This window comes from Octodon degus, unplaced genomic scaffold (assembly GCF_000260255.1).
Source record: "Octodon degus isolate 3935 unplaced genomic scaffold, OctDeg1.0 scaffold00033, whole genome shotgun sequence".
Taxonomy (NCBI): Eukaryota; Metazoa; Chordata; class Mammalia; order Rodentia; family Octodontidae; genus Octodon; species Octodon degus.
Genome location: NW_004524609.1, coordinates 6,631,025 through 6,648,799, shown reverse-complemented (window position 1 = coordinate 6,648,799; position 17,775 = coordinate 6,631,025). Strand labels below are relative to the sequence as shown.

The 17,775-nt window shown below is 40.0% G+C and overlaps 1 protein-coding gene across 5 annotated transcripts in view; it reads right to left on the bottom strand.

The window, feature by feature from the left end:
• Nucleotides 1-17,775, bottom strand: part of Cep112 (centrosomal protein 112) — a 722,997-nt gene that overhangs the window by 115,810 nt on the left and 589,412 nt on the right. For all 5 annotated transcript variants that reach the window (XM_012514508.2, XM_023714104.1, XM_023714105.1 and 2 more), the window contains one exon: nucleotides 6,777-6,839. In XM_012514508.2, coding sequence (XP_012369962.1) covers nucleotides 6,777-6,839 — 63 coding nt within the window. The remainder of the gene's footprint in view (nucleotides 1-6,776; nucleotides 6,840-17,775) is intronic.

The following is a 17,775-nucleotide window of genomic DNA, read 5'->3' as shown; positions in this document are numbered from 1 at the left end:
AGACAATATTAACAAAAAAAAAGGAAAGAAAAACTCAAATTCATGCAATAAGGAATGAAAAGGGTAAAATCTCTACAGATCCTGTAGAAATTCAGAAGATCATCAATATCTACTTTAAAAATTTTTATTCAGGCTGGAGAGATAGCTCAGCAGTCTAAGTGCCTGCCTGGAGTGTAGAAAGACAAGAGTTCAATCCCCAGTACCATACGCCATGCTGGCCCTGAAGCCCAGTATGGTAGTGCACAACTATAATCCCAGCATTGAGGAGGCTGAGACAGGAGGTTCACTATGAGTCTGAACTGTGTAGTGAGAGCCTGTATCCAGTCAATCAATCAATCAATCAATCAATCTTTACTCACAACATAGGATGGAAAACACAGAAGAAACAGACTCCTAGATATGCATGACTTACAAAGCTGAATCAAGAAGATATAAAAAGTCTGAATAACCCAATATCAGTTAATGAAACTGAAAATGTTATTAAAATTTACTAACAAAAAAAAGCCTAGGTTTTGGTGGATTCACAGCTGAATTCTACAAGAAATTTAGAGATTTTTTTTTTAAGAGATGACAACATCAATATTTCTCTAACTCTTTAATGAAATTGAAAGTGAAGCAATTCTCCCTATCTCATTCCTGGAGGCAAGCACTATTCTGACACCAAAACCAGAGAAAGACCCAACTAACACAGAACTGTAAATCATTCTCCCTAATGAACAGAGATGCAAAAATCCTCACTACAATACTAGCAAGCAGAAACCAGAAAATCATGAAGAAGATGATACATCATGATGAAGTAGGACTCATCCCAGAAATGCAGATGGTTCAATGTACACAAATCAATAAATATAATACACCACATCAATAGAGCCAATGACAAAAATCAAATGATCGTCTCAATAGATGTAGAAAAAGCTTTTGATAAAGAATTAGAAAGATATTTCTTCCTCATGGATAGGAAGAATAGACATTGTGAAAATGGTTATACTCTGAAAACTGTTACACAGATTTAATGAAACCCTCATCAAAACACCATTAGTATACCTCACAGACCTAGAGTAAACATTCCTAAAATTCATCTGGAAGCATAAGAGAAGTAGAATTCCGAAAGCAATCCTGGGCAACAAAGGCAAGGCAGGAGGCATCATAATCCCTAACTTCAAATTATATGACAAAGCTACTCTGATAAACTCAGCATTGTACTGGCAAAAAAATGAAATAAATCAGATCAGCATGTGTAAACATCATATTGTCTTCTTAGTGTAAGAAACTGAAGGAGTAAATAAGACATAACAGGTACAACAGATACTGTGAAAGGTGAAGAAACTCCTCAAAAGGAAAGAAGAACTGGGATACAGAAAAGTAGAAAAGAAAGAAAAAGGGAAAGGAAAAAGAATACACAAGATGGCTAAGACAATTGTACTAGTAATTTCCACTGCATGCCTATGTCTGGAAATCTGAACAACTACTTTGAATATAAAAATATGCAGTACTGAGCTATAAAAAGGCTCAAGTCAACAACCTCTGACATTGCCAGTCCAATGGATAACCCACTACTATTATGGACTACCAGACTATATTGGATTATTTTGCTGAATTCATGCACCTACAACACTTAAATGGCAATGGAATACCCATCTCTGACAAAATTAAACAAAAGAAGGGGATACAAATGAAGGACTTTTGTATCTGTATGTACAAAATAGGATAGATATTCGGCTACTTTCTCTTAATTCAATGAAAAGATTTGTACTAATAGTATTTGGACAGGATATCATGTCTGCCTCTTGTTCTATGAGTAACTACTATGAAGACAACAATATGCAATGTATTAATTATTGAAACTGTCCTACTAATCGGTTTTGAAACAGTCTCATTGCTATTTGCTTCTCAATAAAATTAATAAAAAATAAAAATATGCAATATCATAACTATTGTTCATTTCATATAATCTTGTTTTGAAATTCTGTATCAGGACTGGGGCGATGGCTTGGTGGCATAAATGCCTGCCTGGAAAGTGCAAGGTCTCGAGTTTGATCCCTGGTACCACATGCCATGCAGGCCCTGGAACCCCTGGTGTGCCCTGTATACAAAATTATTCTTTTTATTTCATTTTATTTTACTTTATTTTATTTTGTGCAGGGTATCATTATGCAGCTGGAACTCATAGTGATCCTCCTGTTTTCAGCCTCCCTAGTGCTGGGATTATAGGCGCGCACCACCATGCCCAGTCTCCGTATCATTTTTAATGTTTTAAAAAGTTTTTTATTCTCTTTAAAATAAAAAAAACCTAAAAAACTAGGATCAAGATTAGCATAACTGACCAAAGACTGATATTTAAAAAAATATATTTGGGAGTATTTTACACTACAAGGGCTTGAAACGGACAGCTCTCATTTTCAGCAAATTCAGGGCAACAGAACATAAAGAAGAAGTAAACACAGATTTTGGAAAGAATTACAAGAGAAGTCCAAGATTTTCTGAGGAAGGCACGCTTGCTTTGCATAGAAAATGAAACCTTTCCTTCTTTGGGGGAATAATGAGATTCCAATGGGGAAAATAACAAGAGCACATTTGGAAACCTATTTTTAAATTTCTAAAGGTGGCATGAGGGAAAGAATGTGAAAACACTGCAGGTAAAATACCTTGGCTAGACAACTTGGACAGAGAAGGCAGCAAAGATAAGGGTGAATTTTTATTTTTTAAAAACAGGATTTAATATTTACTTGCAGGTTGAGAAATAGTCATCAGAATCAGATTAACACATATGCCTTAGGTAGAGCACAAAGAGTGCGTCTCTAGGTCTGTTAACTACAAACGCAGTCTAGGAAAGATTATCGTGTGGGGTCTAAGGAACACTGTCAGCACAAGGCATCTAATCAGCACTCAGTGTGTAAGAAACGGAACCATAATCATGATAAGTAAGAAAAAAAATCATCACCTGTCAAGGTATATAGAGGTAATCTAGCCTTTTCACACAATTGCAATGTGAAGTTTCTAAGAAAAGTGAAGTGAATATACACAATAATAAACAAATCTTTCAATTTTGATTAAATATTTTTAAAACTGTAAAGCAAAATTTCATCACTGAACCAATGTTTACTTTATATTAGCCTCAGAGAAAAAAGTGAACTAGAACATGCTCATATAGGTACCAAAAATTACTGAGAATTTTGGCAAACCAAGGGCTGACAGTGTAAGCAATCTAACCCATGAAAGTAATAATAGTAAGACCTGTAACAAAAACTTCACATAAATGTTAGTTGTCTTATTTAAGGACTTCAAAATAATAGGATACTAAGGTTAAATTTTATCTTTAACTCATTCTGTTCTTTTCAAGATTGTAAGGGCTGGCCACATACCTCAGAGGGCTGGCCAGATAGCTCAGTGGACTAAAGTGCCCGCTTAGGCAGATGCAGGGACCAGGGTTTGATGCCCAGCATGCCCTGCTGGCCCCGCCCCTGCGATGCACTGAGACAGTGACTGAGACTGGGTGTGGTGGCACATGCCTGTTATCCCAGTGCTTGGGAGGCTGAAAACAGGAGTATTACTAGAGTCCGATCTGTGTAGTGAGACCCTGTAGACCCTGTACTAAATATATTTTTAAAAGAAGATTGTAGTACAGCTTGAGATTTTTCTAAAACATTTAAAAATGCAATGGACAAACCAAACAGTATTTAGGAAGGTCAGTGAACACTGAAAGCCCTCATCAAGTGAGAGAAAGCCTCCTTACTGCCCTGTGCCTCTTTGGCCTTCAGAGAGGGTCATGAAAGTGAGATGAGTGGAACAGGTAGCACACTCCTCCTGCCCCAGGAAAAACCTATATTGAGCAGAGAGGCCAGCAGGGAGCAGAAAGGCATGTCTTTCAGCAGCGGGTGGGCTTGGGTGGCATTCCAGCTTTGGTCCTACATTTTCAACTATCCATATTTTTCCAAAATTGTTTTCTGTTTCTTTGAAAAATGGTTGCTAGGTGACTGAGGGGAGTAGGGAAATTGCATCAAACTGAGAAGTTTCACATCATTAGCCCCAAAGAGCAAATCTGTGATTGCAATAGGAATTGCTTCTGGGAGGGCGCCACCGATGATGCACACACTGCCTTTGCTGAGCCTGGTGGGAGCTCAGGGGGGGCACCGTCCTCAGGTGTGCCAGGCTTAGTGTGCATGGCCGTCGGCCTTAAGGATTTGATAAAATCTTCAAGGGTAAGAAACTTCCTTTGGAGGAGGGAAATATTTGAAGTATTTTCTAACCTGCTGCTCTCCCGGGTGCCAATGCATTCATCACTGAGCACTCATTTTTCACTTTTTATCATGAGAGTAGGATATTTAAAAACCTGATAAACGGAGTTTGCTTCTGACATTCTCATCAGTTTGATGAGACAGAAGTCAAGAGATTCCAGCAAGCTAGTACTTAAGAGCAGAAACTCAATTCATTGTTCTGTTTCTTAATGTTCCTTTAAACATCTGTTTCTCGCAAGTGACTTGCTCTGTAGATTAATGTGCAAATACCCCTTGGAGGTTATAAATGCCTACAGACATATTTATAAAGATAGAAATAGTTACATGTATCAGAAATGAGAAACAAAATATTATTAATGTAAGGTTATCATCCTTTCATGAGGATAGCCTAGCTTTTATTATGTTTCTATACTCTTTTTAGGAATTTTTTGTTTTGTACTATCCTTTCATTTATGAAATTATAGAGTATGATAGTTGTTACTGGTTGATTTTTCCTCCTCCTCCTTCACGTCTTTACCTGGGGAAAAATTAGCAACTCTATACATCTTCAAGTTTTGCTGAGAGATTTTATAAGTTCTAGAACACCCCAAAACCTTTTACAATTCTTCCCTAATTCCTTCCTGTCTGTACCACAACTTTTGTACTGCAACTACAATTGCTAAGTTACTGCTTCAGTCCGTATGCAGTGTTGTACCGCACACATCTTCAGCACTGTTTTACTTAATAGCTAAAACTACCTTATGAGGTAAGCACTGCTAACTTGAAAAGTGAAGAAACCGAATTCCAAAGAGGGCAAGTAACGTGGCTCGTGGTCCTGTAAGTGGGAGGACTGGTATTCAAGGCAGGTCTGTGGACTCCAAAGGTTAGGCTTTTCCCTGTACCAACTTCCGTTTAATTTGCTTTAATGTCACCTAATCATGCATTCCTTCAGATAAACTTAAGTAGTCCTACTTACACTCATTAGTTAAGCATTTTTATTAGCTATCTTATTCCATCTTGCTCTCAGTCTCACTCTCTGTTGAACATAAAGCAAAATATGCAAGGATGTAGGTGTGCGCCAGCTGGGGATTCCTGCTCTTGCAGTTTAAACCTTAATTTTCGGAGTAGTAAGATTTCCTTTGAAAATAAGATTTTTTTTCAATGGATTAAAAGGGCCATTTCTCCATGTGTATTCCTCAAGGGCTGGAATCATGGCAACCAAGCCATGATCATGATCTCGTATGTAAACATGTACAGCTCCTCATTTAGACAACTGTTTCAGCTTTCTTAGTGGGATTAAAATTATACAACAAGCACATTATAAAAATAATTACAGAATTGTCATTCCCTGACAACTATCACCAAAGTTTAATGTACAAAGAAACGTAAGGGCTTGGGCCAGGCTTTCAGGGTCAAGGTCCAGAACCTCCACTTTGCAGTCCAGTCTAGGCTGACTGCTGGTTTAGTCATTGGTTAACTTTCGTGATCTAATCTCTCGGAGCCTCACTTTCCTTCACTGCAGAAGGGGCGGGGGTGGCAGCTCCGAGCCTGGCATCACTGCAGATGGGGACCGAGCAGGTCCCGTAAGCGGTAAATGCCATTATGCTCTTGTGGTGCTGTTATCCTATTATGTGGTATCTGACATAAAATGGTACACAAACTCCAGGTTATTCCACACAACACTGACTACATGTAAAGACAGCAAGATTTAAAAATCATTAGATAAGTTTACAGAACTTCTTATATAAATTAAATGGCTTAATTTATATATCTGCAAAATGAAAGTAAGCAATACGTGTTTGTTCTAAGCTTGTTCACACAACTAAGGAAGGGGTGCCCTAAGTGATACTGTTCGACACTACAGCAACTTACGCAGAAAAAGTACCTCGAGCATCATCCTTCATGTGGGGACAAGCATTCAAATGTTGGTCTTTCTCACAGTAAACAAAACTATAGTTAACAACACAAACAGCAAGATACAGATACGGGAGCTTATAATTCTTTTTCCTCCCAAAAGGAGTCAACAGTTAAGCTGCCAATTTAACCTTAGAATTGTTACCTTGAAGTATGTTGACTCAACATGCTTTGGTAGCCTTTGGGTGCAGTGAAAGAGAATATTGCAAAAAAGCACAGATGGTATCAAACTGCTTATATCACAGATGTAGGTGTGTATCTGCTGCCCTTGTGAAATGTGCTTCAGCCTGGGCTTGTTCCAGTGCACAAGCTGGTTTTGCAGCACCTGAGAATGTGTGTGTGTGTGTGTGTGTGTGTGTGTGTGTCGTTTAAATGGTGCAATATTCCTAATTTTTCAAAATAAGACTGAAATATTAGAAAACATATTTTTAGTTATTTATGTGCCCATCAGAAATATGATACTGGGGCCAGGGAGATGGCTCAGTAAAACAAGCGCTTCCCTGGCACACGCAAGGGTCTGAGTTCAATCCCCCATTCCACCAAAGGAAAAAAAAATGATACTAGCCCATGAAAAACTGAGAAGAATTTAACTCTGAGGCCAAAGGCTTTGATGTGTCAGGTTCAGTTGTTTCTTTGACTATTTCTTACCTGCGAAGATTTGGCCAGCTTCTGGGAATATTCCTTCTCAATCTCCTTCAGCCTGCTGTTAGCCTGAAAAACACACATACACAAACACACACAGCGTGACCTGTGAGTTTCGTATCTCTTCCACATGCCTATCACCAGGCAGCTGGGACAACGCCAGCTGCAACGCCCTTCTGGGGCAGCCAGAAAACCACAGGGCTCGTTTTTTATCTGATACCAACAATTAAACACTTAAAAAAAAAAAAAAAAAAAAAAAAAAAAAAAAGGATCTCTCCTGCCAATTATTAGACAAACACAAGACTTCTGTGGATAGAAAGAGAAAGGGAGAAGAGAAGCAGAAACAGAAATAGTCACTGCAGGTAAAGGACGGAGAAGAAAGTACGGAGGGGAGGGGAAACTTAGAGAGGACAGGAAGCCAGAGGAGGAGGAGGAGGAGGAAAAGAAGGTGGGAGATTTAACATTCTTTCATTTTAATTTAAAAATAAAAAAGTAGGTGCTCTGGGACTAAGGCAGGTCTGAGAATTCCAGTCGCTGAACAGAGCCAAGCCGTCACCCTGCCTAGCACAGCAGCCTTTTGAAATGGCAAATACGATCTAAAGGAAGCAATTTTAGGTCCTGCAAGAGGACGACCTCTCCCAAACAAGTCTCCATGGCTTAGAAGGTATCTCCTGTCGCCCCAGTCCTGGTGCTTTGGCTGTGAACCACTTTCTGGCCCGTGGAAGTCCTTGGGACCTCCACGCTTCCTGCATGCCGGCAGGGCTGAGTGACCTGCACCAGAGGACCTTTTCCTGCCCATCACAGGCTGATGACCCTCAGTCTGGAGAAGTTTGGTCACGCCTCCCCAGCTGCCTCGCCTTCTGTCCCCCTTACCCTCTCTGACAGTTGTACATTTCAGTCCATCTTCTTTGCTTATTGTCTCTACTTGGTATTCCTTGGTCTTTTTTCTTTTTATTAGGGTTTCCTCAGGTTTTACTTTAAAACTTTCTATTGGATTTCAAAAAAATTCTCCTCCCATAGTCATAATTTCCAAAGGTTTGCTTTTTTGTTCTCTGGAAAGCATTACATGCACACCCTCATTTTTACAAACAAAAAAATCCTGAGGCACAGCGAGGTCATGGAACCTGCCAGCATCACACAGGTGGATGCGGCAGAACCAGGACTTGCTTTCTCACAGGGTGTCTGGCTGCAGGGCACGCTCCACCTCCAGTCAGAGCACGGTGCAGAACGCAGGCCTCCATGCAGAGTGCAGACGCTTCATTCCTCCGGAGGTTTTTTTTTTACCAGTATCAGGGACCAAACTTAGGGTCTTCACACTGTCACACTCTGGCTCATCCTCAGCCATTTTTTACTTTTTATGTAAAATAAGTTTCGCTAGTCATGAATTATGCAGGCTGGGCTCAAACTTACAATCCTCCTGCATCAGCTGGGATTATAGTTGTGTGCCACCACACCTGGCTTTTTTTTAAAGCTCAGGACCTCTGCAGTGAGTCACACCCTGAGTCCCTCTACGAATTACAATAATTAATTAATTTGACGCAAGGTCTTGCGAAGTAACCGAACTTCCCAGGCTAGGGTTGAATTTGAGATCTACCTGCCCGAGCCTCCTGGAGTGCTGGGATTATAGGTATTCACACTGTGCCTGGTCCCTCTTTTTTTTCCCATAATTTTATTGAGAAATAGCAATGAAATAGTTTCAAACCAAACTGGTAGGACAGTTTCAATAATTAACACATTGCATATATTCTTCCTAGTGGTTAATTGCTGTACAAGATGCGGACTTGATATCCTATTTACAAACACCATTAGAACAAATCTCTCTATTCATTAAGAGAATGTAACTATATATCTATCCTAACCACTTTGAATACACAGATACAAAATGGACATTCATCTGTATCCCCTTCTTTTGTTAAGTTCCGTTACTTGAATATTATAGGTATGTAAACTCAGCAAAATATTCTAAAAGAGTTCAGTAGTCCATAATAGTATTGGGTCTTCCACTTCACTGGCAATGTCAGAAGTTGTTGACCAGAATCCCCTACAGCTCAACATAACACCATGGCTTTACTTCTTATATTTCATTTTTATACTTTTCTGCTGGATGGTTAAGACCAAGTTAGAACAGGACTTATGCAACAAGAGTTGTAGCTTTTGGGTCTGAGAAGGTCAGAGAAATCCCCTCAGTATTTATCCTGAGATCCTGTACCTCAGATTGTAGAACCTTTGTCAGTGTCAGCCATGTTGATGCGTCACGGCCATTGCTTGGCCAATGTGCTCTCTGTGAAAGCCTGAGAGAATGTTTTCTCTCCATGTGACTGTCCTTATGTGCCTGGCTCCTCTTACGAGGTTATTAACTTCATAGATTTTTTTCCTGCATATTACAGTGTATTTTTCTGTTCTTTCTTTTTTCTTTTCTTTTCTTTTTCTTTTTTTGTCTCTGTCTTTCAATTTAGATACTTTCTGTATCATTTTTTTTGTCCTTTCTAGTTCAAGGGGAAGCCTTCAAAAACTGCCAGATGGTGCTTGAATGTGTACAAGCTTTTGGGTAGACAAGGTCCCCACAGGGTGTCACAAAGGGGCCTGGCCTCTCCTGAGCCAGGCCCTGACTGGCCTTTATCTTGGGCCAGTTGCCAAAGCCACATCTCCAGTGTACCACCCAGTGGCAAAGTTCGGGCCCTCATGTTTCCAGAAGGGTGCCCATCTGTTCAGGCTGGCACAAGCCTGTCCTCACCTTTGTCCTCAGCTATGCCTCCAGCCCCACTCTCGGGCCACTTTTCCAGAAGACAAACTGGGGGCAAGGGAGAGGGCAGCCCTGGGATTAGCTGTATCCTAGGAGTGCCCTGTGCGAGGCTTCCACCCTCATCCTCCAGCGCCCCACGCCCTGCCCTTCCTACTCCTGAAGTCTTCTGAGGTTTGACACCTGAAAGATCTCGCAGTTTCTAGTTGGCATCCTATGGACTCCTGGCCCCTGAGAAAGTGTTTGCATTGTGCAAGACTTGGTTCTGCTAAATCCATTTCAGGTCCAGATTCTTCTCAAGGTTATAAATGCTGGCGATTTTCTATGTGTGCTATTGTCTCCCCTCTCATTCTTTTTGTGAAAATTATATTACAAACACGTTATTGCCTTGGTCCCGTCTTGAGGTTTTGATTTCATTCATCTAAGGCACAGCACAGGCACTAGAGTTTGGAAAATCTTGGCAGCTATTTCTAATGTTCACCCAACGTTAAAATCATTTTTCATGTCATTTTTCAATTTGATTTCTTCCATTTTCATGGGAGTTCCTCAGGCATGGGCATAAATAGGAAAGTTTTGTCCACTCTGCTAAACTGGCTGCAAATGCTTTCTTCATCTCGACAGCACCAGGGATGAGGGAGCAGCCCCTCTGGGCTGCTGGCCTGGCAGCACGAGGGCTGGACGGGAACCGCTGGCTAACTCGCCTGTCTCTGCCACTACACCGTGGGATCCTAGAAGGCAGCTGTGGCTCCCCACGTAGGGCTTGCTGCATTCATGTTTGCCTACTGAGGGAAATTATACCTTACAACCCTCCTCCTTTTCCTGAAACACATCCCCCTGAAGTAATCCTTTCATAAACATACGTTTTATGAACTTAGGTTCAAAAGCAATTCTTTAGAAATTGTCCCATAAACCTCTGCATGTATAATCTCAATGAGCATGGGGTAGTTTTGCTTTTGCCAGAGTAAGGAGGGATATAACTACTGCTATATTTTCAAGTAAGCTGTCAGACTCCATTCCAGCTCCGTGATTAATAAGGCCACTCTCCATTATAAAATTAGGGCCATTCTCAACCTCTTGAGGTTTTTGGTCTTGGTTCACATTCCATCAACATTATTTATCACAAAATGCTTGATGAAGTATTTGTTGCTTTTAAAATAAACACTTACAGAGCTCTTACCATGTGCCAAGTACTATTCTAAGTGCTTTAAAAATATTTACCCACTAGAAAACCTAAAAATTAATTATAATGTCATAAAGATAAAGTTACTTTTCCCTAACGTGGCTGGCATCAGTGACGCCTGTTAGGGCAGGAAGGCCTGTGTCCTGGATGTAGCCACTCTGCAGGAGCAGTGGCGGCCAGCACTGAGATGCCACAGGCCTAAACAGCTGCTGTACAGCTAAATAGCGAATCCACTCTGCCACTCTTGGAAGATACTGCTGAACAATTCAGACAAAGCTCTCTTTCTACCTTTCTAGAACTTCTAGCAGAGAGTGACAAATAACTTTTAAAAGTAACATTTTACATGGTATGATTGCCACAATGATAAAGCAGGGAAGGAAGATAGAAACCAATGAAAAGCAGTGTATATCTTATAATTTTTTCAAAATTTACGCATTCTAGAAGGCCTCCACGAGAAGCGATGTGCGAACAAAAGCCTGCAGAAGATGAGGAAGTTAGGAAATACATTCCGGGTAGAAGAGTCAGTGCAAAGGCCTGAGCAGAGGCCTGCAGTGCAGATCAGAGGCACAGGGCAGCAGGGCAGCAGGCAGCGGGTGGAGCAGGCAGCTGGGGCTCCTGGACAAGGCACATTCTGAGGAAGGAGGAGACGGCTGTCATAGGAGAGTCTGCTTGACAGCAAGGAATTTGTTTTTTAATGGGAATAAAATGGGGTGACTAAGAAGGGTTTTCATTACAGAATCAGCACATAATTTAATTTAGGTACTAATAAGATCATTCTAGCATTTAGGGGGTAAGAATCAAGAGAAGCCTCCAATAAGAGCTACTGTAAATAACCCAGGACTGTAACAGAGAAGATGGTGAGAACTGCTTGGATTCAGAGGAAAACTTGAAAGTAGAACTGAATGTACTTCATGATAGGAAGATAAGCGTTAAGAGTGATTTCCAATGGGCTAGGGAGATGGCTCAGTGGAATAAGCGCTTCCCTGGCAAGAACAAGGGCCTGAGTTCAATTCCCAGTTCCAGACACACACACAAAAGAGTGATTTCCAGAGTTCTGTCTCAAGCATCTAGAAAAATTAAGTTGTCCCTACTGGACATGGGAAAAAAATGGATGGAATGTGTTTTGGGTGGAAGAACAAATGATCACTTTGAATATATTAAGACCAGACATATCTATTAAACATTGATTGTTGAGGTATTTGGGTGTTAAAGTGTTGGACTTATACGATGAATGCAGGTTAGAAGTAGAAATTCACATCTGAAATGAACACACACTTCTCAGAGGAAGAAATTAAAGAAGCGAATAAATATATGAAAAAATGCTCCATATCACTAGCAATTCACAAAATGCAAATTAAAACAACATTGAGATATCATCTCACCCCAGAAAGAATGGCTATCATAAATAAATCACCCAACAACAAATGTTGGAGAGGCTGTGGGGAAAAAGGAACCCTTCTCCACTGCTGGTGGGAATGTAGATTGGTGCAACCATTATGGAAATCAGTGTGGAGACTCCTTGGAAAATTAGGACTGGAAATCCCATTTCAACCAGCTATTCCTCTACTGGGAATTTTCCCAGAGAATCTGAAAACATCATATCATAGGGATATATGTGTGCCTATGTTTATAGCAGAACAATATGTGATAGCGAAATCTTGGAAACAACCAAGATGGCCATCACCTGAGGAATGGTTGAAAAAGATGTGGTATTTTTACACAATGGAGTATTACTCAGCTATAAAGAATGATAAACTTGAAGCCTTTATATTGAAGTGGATGCCACTTGAACATATACTCATAAGTGAAATAAACCAGACACACATGTGTAAATATCATATAGTTTCCCTAGTATAAGAACTCAAAAGAAGAAATACAAATAGAAAGGTATAATACAAGTAAAAGGAAAGCAGGATCTCAAGGACTAACTAATTAAGAGAGGGAAAGGAGAAGAGCTAGGAAACATGAATAAGTCAAGCCATACAGTTATATGTAGAAGATGGACAAGGCAATGATCCTGAGAATCTCCAGAAGATTTTTGAATCTAGAAGTTAATTGGAAAGAATCTCACCCTGACTAACTATATATACTGATACCTGTGAACTAAGCAACTGCACTGAAGATGGTAATCTGTAATAGTAGTTTCATGCTTGGATAGCCTGTCATTCTGGTCTTCTGAATATGGGCTGCTTGTCATGATATGCCAGTTGCTGCTGTGGTGTATCTTGGGTAGAAGATTGTTCAAAAAGAAGGAGGTGGTGAATGAAGGCAAGAGACAGGAAAAGGAATAATGTGGGACTGTCCTGCTTCAAGGTTGTATATGGTGAGATTTTTGGACTTATGTGTAAACATAAGGAGTATATAATTCTTGATGCCTATTTTTAAAATATATTCTAACTGTTTAAATGTTTTTCATCATATTCTATAGGGACTTAAAGTTCAACATATCAATACTTGATGAAAACTACCTGTTCCATGTTATGCCTAAAATGTTTGATATTCAGACAGATAGTGAGGTTAAGCTTAACAGCCTAGGTTTTATGGTAATAACAATAAGCTTGTCTTCTGGATGGTTAACAACCTAAGTTTGCAGACCAAAATTAGAGCAAAAGAAAGGCCAAAAGGAAAGCCAACATTTTGACCCTAACCTTCTAAGGTCAATTAAGACTCAGAACATATGAGAACCTGTACTGTAATGTCATATAACTCAGTAGTGTCCCAAATTTTCTAATCAAGGAGATTATGGGGCCAAAGAGAAAAGTAATCGATGATGTAGAGTGTGCCTAAGGAGAGTCACATGGGGAGAAAGAAAACATTCAGGCTTTCACAGAGAGCACACTGGCCAAGCAATGGCCGTGACTCATCCACATGGCTGACACTGACAAAGGTTCTACAATCTGAGGTACAGAATCTCAGGATAAATCCTGAGGGGATTTCACTGACCTTATCAGACCCAAAAGCTACAATTCTTGTTGCATAGGTCCTGTTATTTAGGATTTAACTTGCTCTTCTTTTTCAGTTTCCTAAAGTGAAAGCTTAGATAACTAATTTTAGGTCTTTCATCTTTTCTTTTTTCTTTTTCTTTTTGTATTTTTTAGTAAGGCTCTACAGGGTCTTCAGGGTCTCAGGTTCTCACTATGTAGATTGGACTTGTAGTGATCAGCCTGTGTTCAGCCTCCTGAAGAGCTGGGATTACAGGCACACGCCACCACACCCTGTCAATCACCAGCTCAGTGCACCCTGGGGAGCGGGGCCAATGCAGCATGCCAGAGATATAGTAGGGTAAATATCTCGCATATTTACTTTCCAGTTATTTCCTTTGTTCACTTCTACTTTTATTTTTCTGCCTTTTGTGTCTTTAACTGAACATTTTATGTAATTCCAATTTCCTACATGATTAGCTAGGCTTTTTACAAAAATTTAAATGGTCATCACAGAGAAATATATTCCGTGTGTGTGTGTGTGTGTGTGTGTGTGTGTGTCTTTTCGGGAAAGGGTCTCACTCTGTAGTTCAGGCCAGCCTTGGACTCACTTTTTATCTCAGGCAGGCCTGGAACCCACAACAATCCTCCTACCTCAGCCTCCTATGTGCTGGGATTACAGGTGTGCACCACCACGCCTAACTTTTTCCACCATGCCTAGCTTTTTTTTACTTTCCAATACCATTTCACAGACAATACACACACTTTATAACAAAATGATACTAATTTTCTTTCTTTTTATTGTTGATATTCATTTCACATATACACAAGCATAAATATACAACTGAAATATTGTGAATTGTGGCTGTGGTAGTCTTGAACTGCTGTCAAGAATAAGAAACATGTTCCATTGCTATTTAAATATTGTAGGTGTGTGAATTCAGCACAATAATCCAATATAGTCCAGTAGTCTAAATAGTAGTGGGTTATCTGCATGACTGGCAATGGAATACCCATCTCTGACAAAACCAAACAAAAAAGGGGGATACAGATGAAGGGCCATTTTGTATCTGTATATACAAAATAGTTGGGATGGATATACAGCTACTTTCTCTTGATTCGATGAGAAGAAAGATTTGTAGTAATAGTGTTCGGACAGGATATCACGTCTGCATCTTGTACTATGAGTAACCACTGTGAAGACAACAATGTGCAATGCATTTATTGTAGCTGTCCTACTGACCTGTTTTGAAACTGTCTCACTGCAGCAATTTGTTTCTCAGTAAAATTAATAAAAAAGAATAATAAGCATGTCTATTTTATCTTCGTTTGTCCCTTCACCAGTGTTCTTACTGTCTTTACACAAATCTACCTTTAGCATTTACATAATTGCCTCCTTTTTAGAAAAACTTCTTGGAGGGCAAGAACTCCTGGCAACAAACTTCCTCAGTTTTTGTCTTAGAAAATATTTCTCCACCACTTTTTACATTTTTAGACTGGTATGTAGTACATAACATTTACATTCTTTCTGGGATCTTTGTACATGTACATGATACAGAATTCTGAATTGGTGGATTTTCTTTTCCAGTTCTTCAAATACTTCACTGTACTTTCTTCATGTTTCCATGGCTTCTTAGAAGGTAGATATAATTCCTGGACTTGAGCTTTTATAGGTAAGGTGTCCCCACCTTTACCACAATCCCTGGCATCCTTCCGAATGTTCTGCCTTTGACTGTCTGCATTTCGAATGTACAATGCCTAGGTACAGTTTGCTTTCTGCATTCATCCCAACTAGTGTACCCTGAGCTTCCAGACCTGTGGTGTGCTGTATGACACTAATTTGGGGAAATTTTGTTACATTTTTTTCAAATATTTTTTGTTATCTTAGTCTCCTTTTTGTATTCTCATGTATATTTTACACCTTGTGTAGTTGTCCGAGACTTCTTAAGTACCATATCCTGGTTTTATTCTCTTTACAATTCCATAAGGTTTTACTGAGATATGCTCTGGCTAGCAATTCTTTCCCCAGCTGCTGCCAAGCCTACTCTTGAGCCCATCAAAGGCTTGTGGCTGGCTTAGCCCACCGTGGGTGTGGGGCTGGTGCGACATGTGGTGCCAGGGATCAAAATGCTGTCCCTGTGCTTGCCTAAGCTTGCCTAAGCAGCTGCTTTAGTCCACTGAGTTATCTCACTGGCCCCAAAGACATTCTTCAGCTCTGGTAGTTTTTCATCTCTAGCACTGCATTCTTCAGTAGAATTTCCATCTTTCTGCTTTCAATGCCCATCTGTTCTTATATGCTTTCTGCCTTGTTTTTTTTAAAAAAATTAATTTTAATGATAAATAGCAATGAGACAGTTTCAAAACAGTAGGACAGTTATAATTATTAATATACTGCATATTGTTGTCTTCATAGTAATTATTTAGAGTACATGATGCAGACATATCTTCTCTAAATATTATTAGTACAAATCTTTCTTCTCACTGAACTAAGAGAAAGTAGCTATATATCTATCCTAACTATTTTGTATATACAGATATCTATATATGTTTTTTCACTAAAAAATGGTCTTTCATTTATATCCCCTTCTTTGTTTTGGTTTGTCAGAGATGGGTGTTCCATTGCCATTCAAATACTATATGTGCTTGAATTCAGCAAAACAGCCCAACATAGTCAAATAGTCCATAATAGTAATGGTTATCAGAAGCACTGGCAATGCCAGAAGTTGTTGATTGAGCCTTTTACAGCTCAGCATATTAATACGGCTTTACTTTTTATACTTCATTTTTATACTTTTCTGCTGGATGGTCAAGACCAAGTTAAAGCAAGACCTACATAACTAAAAATGTAACTTTTGTATCTGACAAAGTTATTCAAATCCCCTCAGGATTTACACTGGAACTGTGTACAGCACCTTGTAGATCTTTTGTCAGTGTCAGCCATCTGGATGAGTCACAGCCCTTGCTTGACCAATTTGCTCTCTGTGAAAGCCTGAGAGAATGTTTTCTCTCTAGGTGACTCTCCTTAGGCACACTCTAAATCGTCGATCGATTTCCTCTGTTGGCCCCATAACCTCCTTGAACAGAAAATTTGAGAGACCACTGAGTTACAGGATGTTACAGTACAGGTTCTCTTATGTCCTGAGTCCTCACTGACCTTGAAGGGCTAGGGCCAAAATATTGGCTATACTTATAGCCCTTCTTTTTCTCTAATTTTTGGTCTGCATACTTAAGTTGTTAATCATATAGAAGAGAAGCTTAATGATATTATTACCCTGTAACAGAGGTAGTTGAGCTTAACAACACTGTCTGAATATCAAACTCCTGAGACATAACATGGAACACATATTTTCCAACAATCTTTGATTTCTAAACTTTAAATCTCTATAGAATGTGGAAAAACAATTATACATTTTTACACAGAAATTTAGAAATCTAACCATATACAACATTGTAGCAGGTCAATCCTATGTCTTTTCTCGTGTGTGTGTGTGTATGTGTGTGTGTGTTTGTGTGTGTGTGTGTGTATATATGCAGGATCTCACTATGCAGCTCAGACTTTAGTGATCTTCCTGTTTTTTGCCTCCCAAGTGCTGGGATTACAGATATGCCACAATGCCTGGATGCCACTGCTAGCACAGGGCACCCGGGGGCGGGGCCAGCAGGGCATGTGGAGCCAGGAATCCAACCCTGGTCCCTGCACTTGTGTAAGCAAGCGCTTAGTCCACTCATCTATCTCACTAGCCCTATGCTCTCTGCTTTCTGAATTACAGTTCTCAGTATATTAATCATAGTTGTTTAGAATTCCTGGTGTGGTAATTCCAACCTCCTAGCCACATCTGAGTCTGGTTCTGATACTTCCTCTGTCCTTTTAGTATACCTTTCTAATTTGTTTTTATAGCCGGATGTTATAGGCTGGGCAGAAGGAGGTTCATCTTCACAATATGGCAGACAAGCGCTCCAGCCCTGTGAGCAGAGCCAGGCTCTGGGCTATGCACTTCACGAGGCCCTCGCAGCTTCTCTCATGGTCACACAGGATGGCTGGAGGGAACTACAGCTACGCATTTTCCTCCCTCCATCTGGAAAGCTAGGGTAAACTGGTATGGTTTATTCCCTTCCTCCAGGTTGGTTGGGCTTTGACAAACTACCAACAGGTTAGCCTCTGGC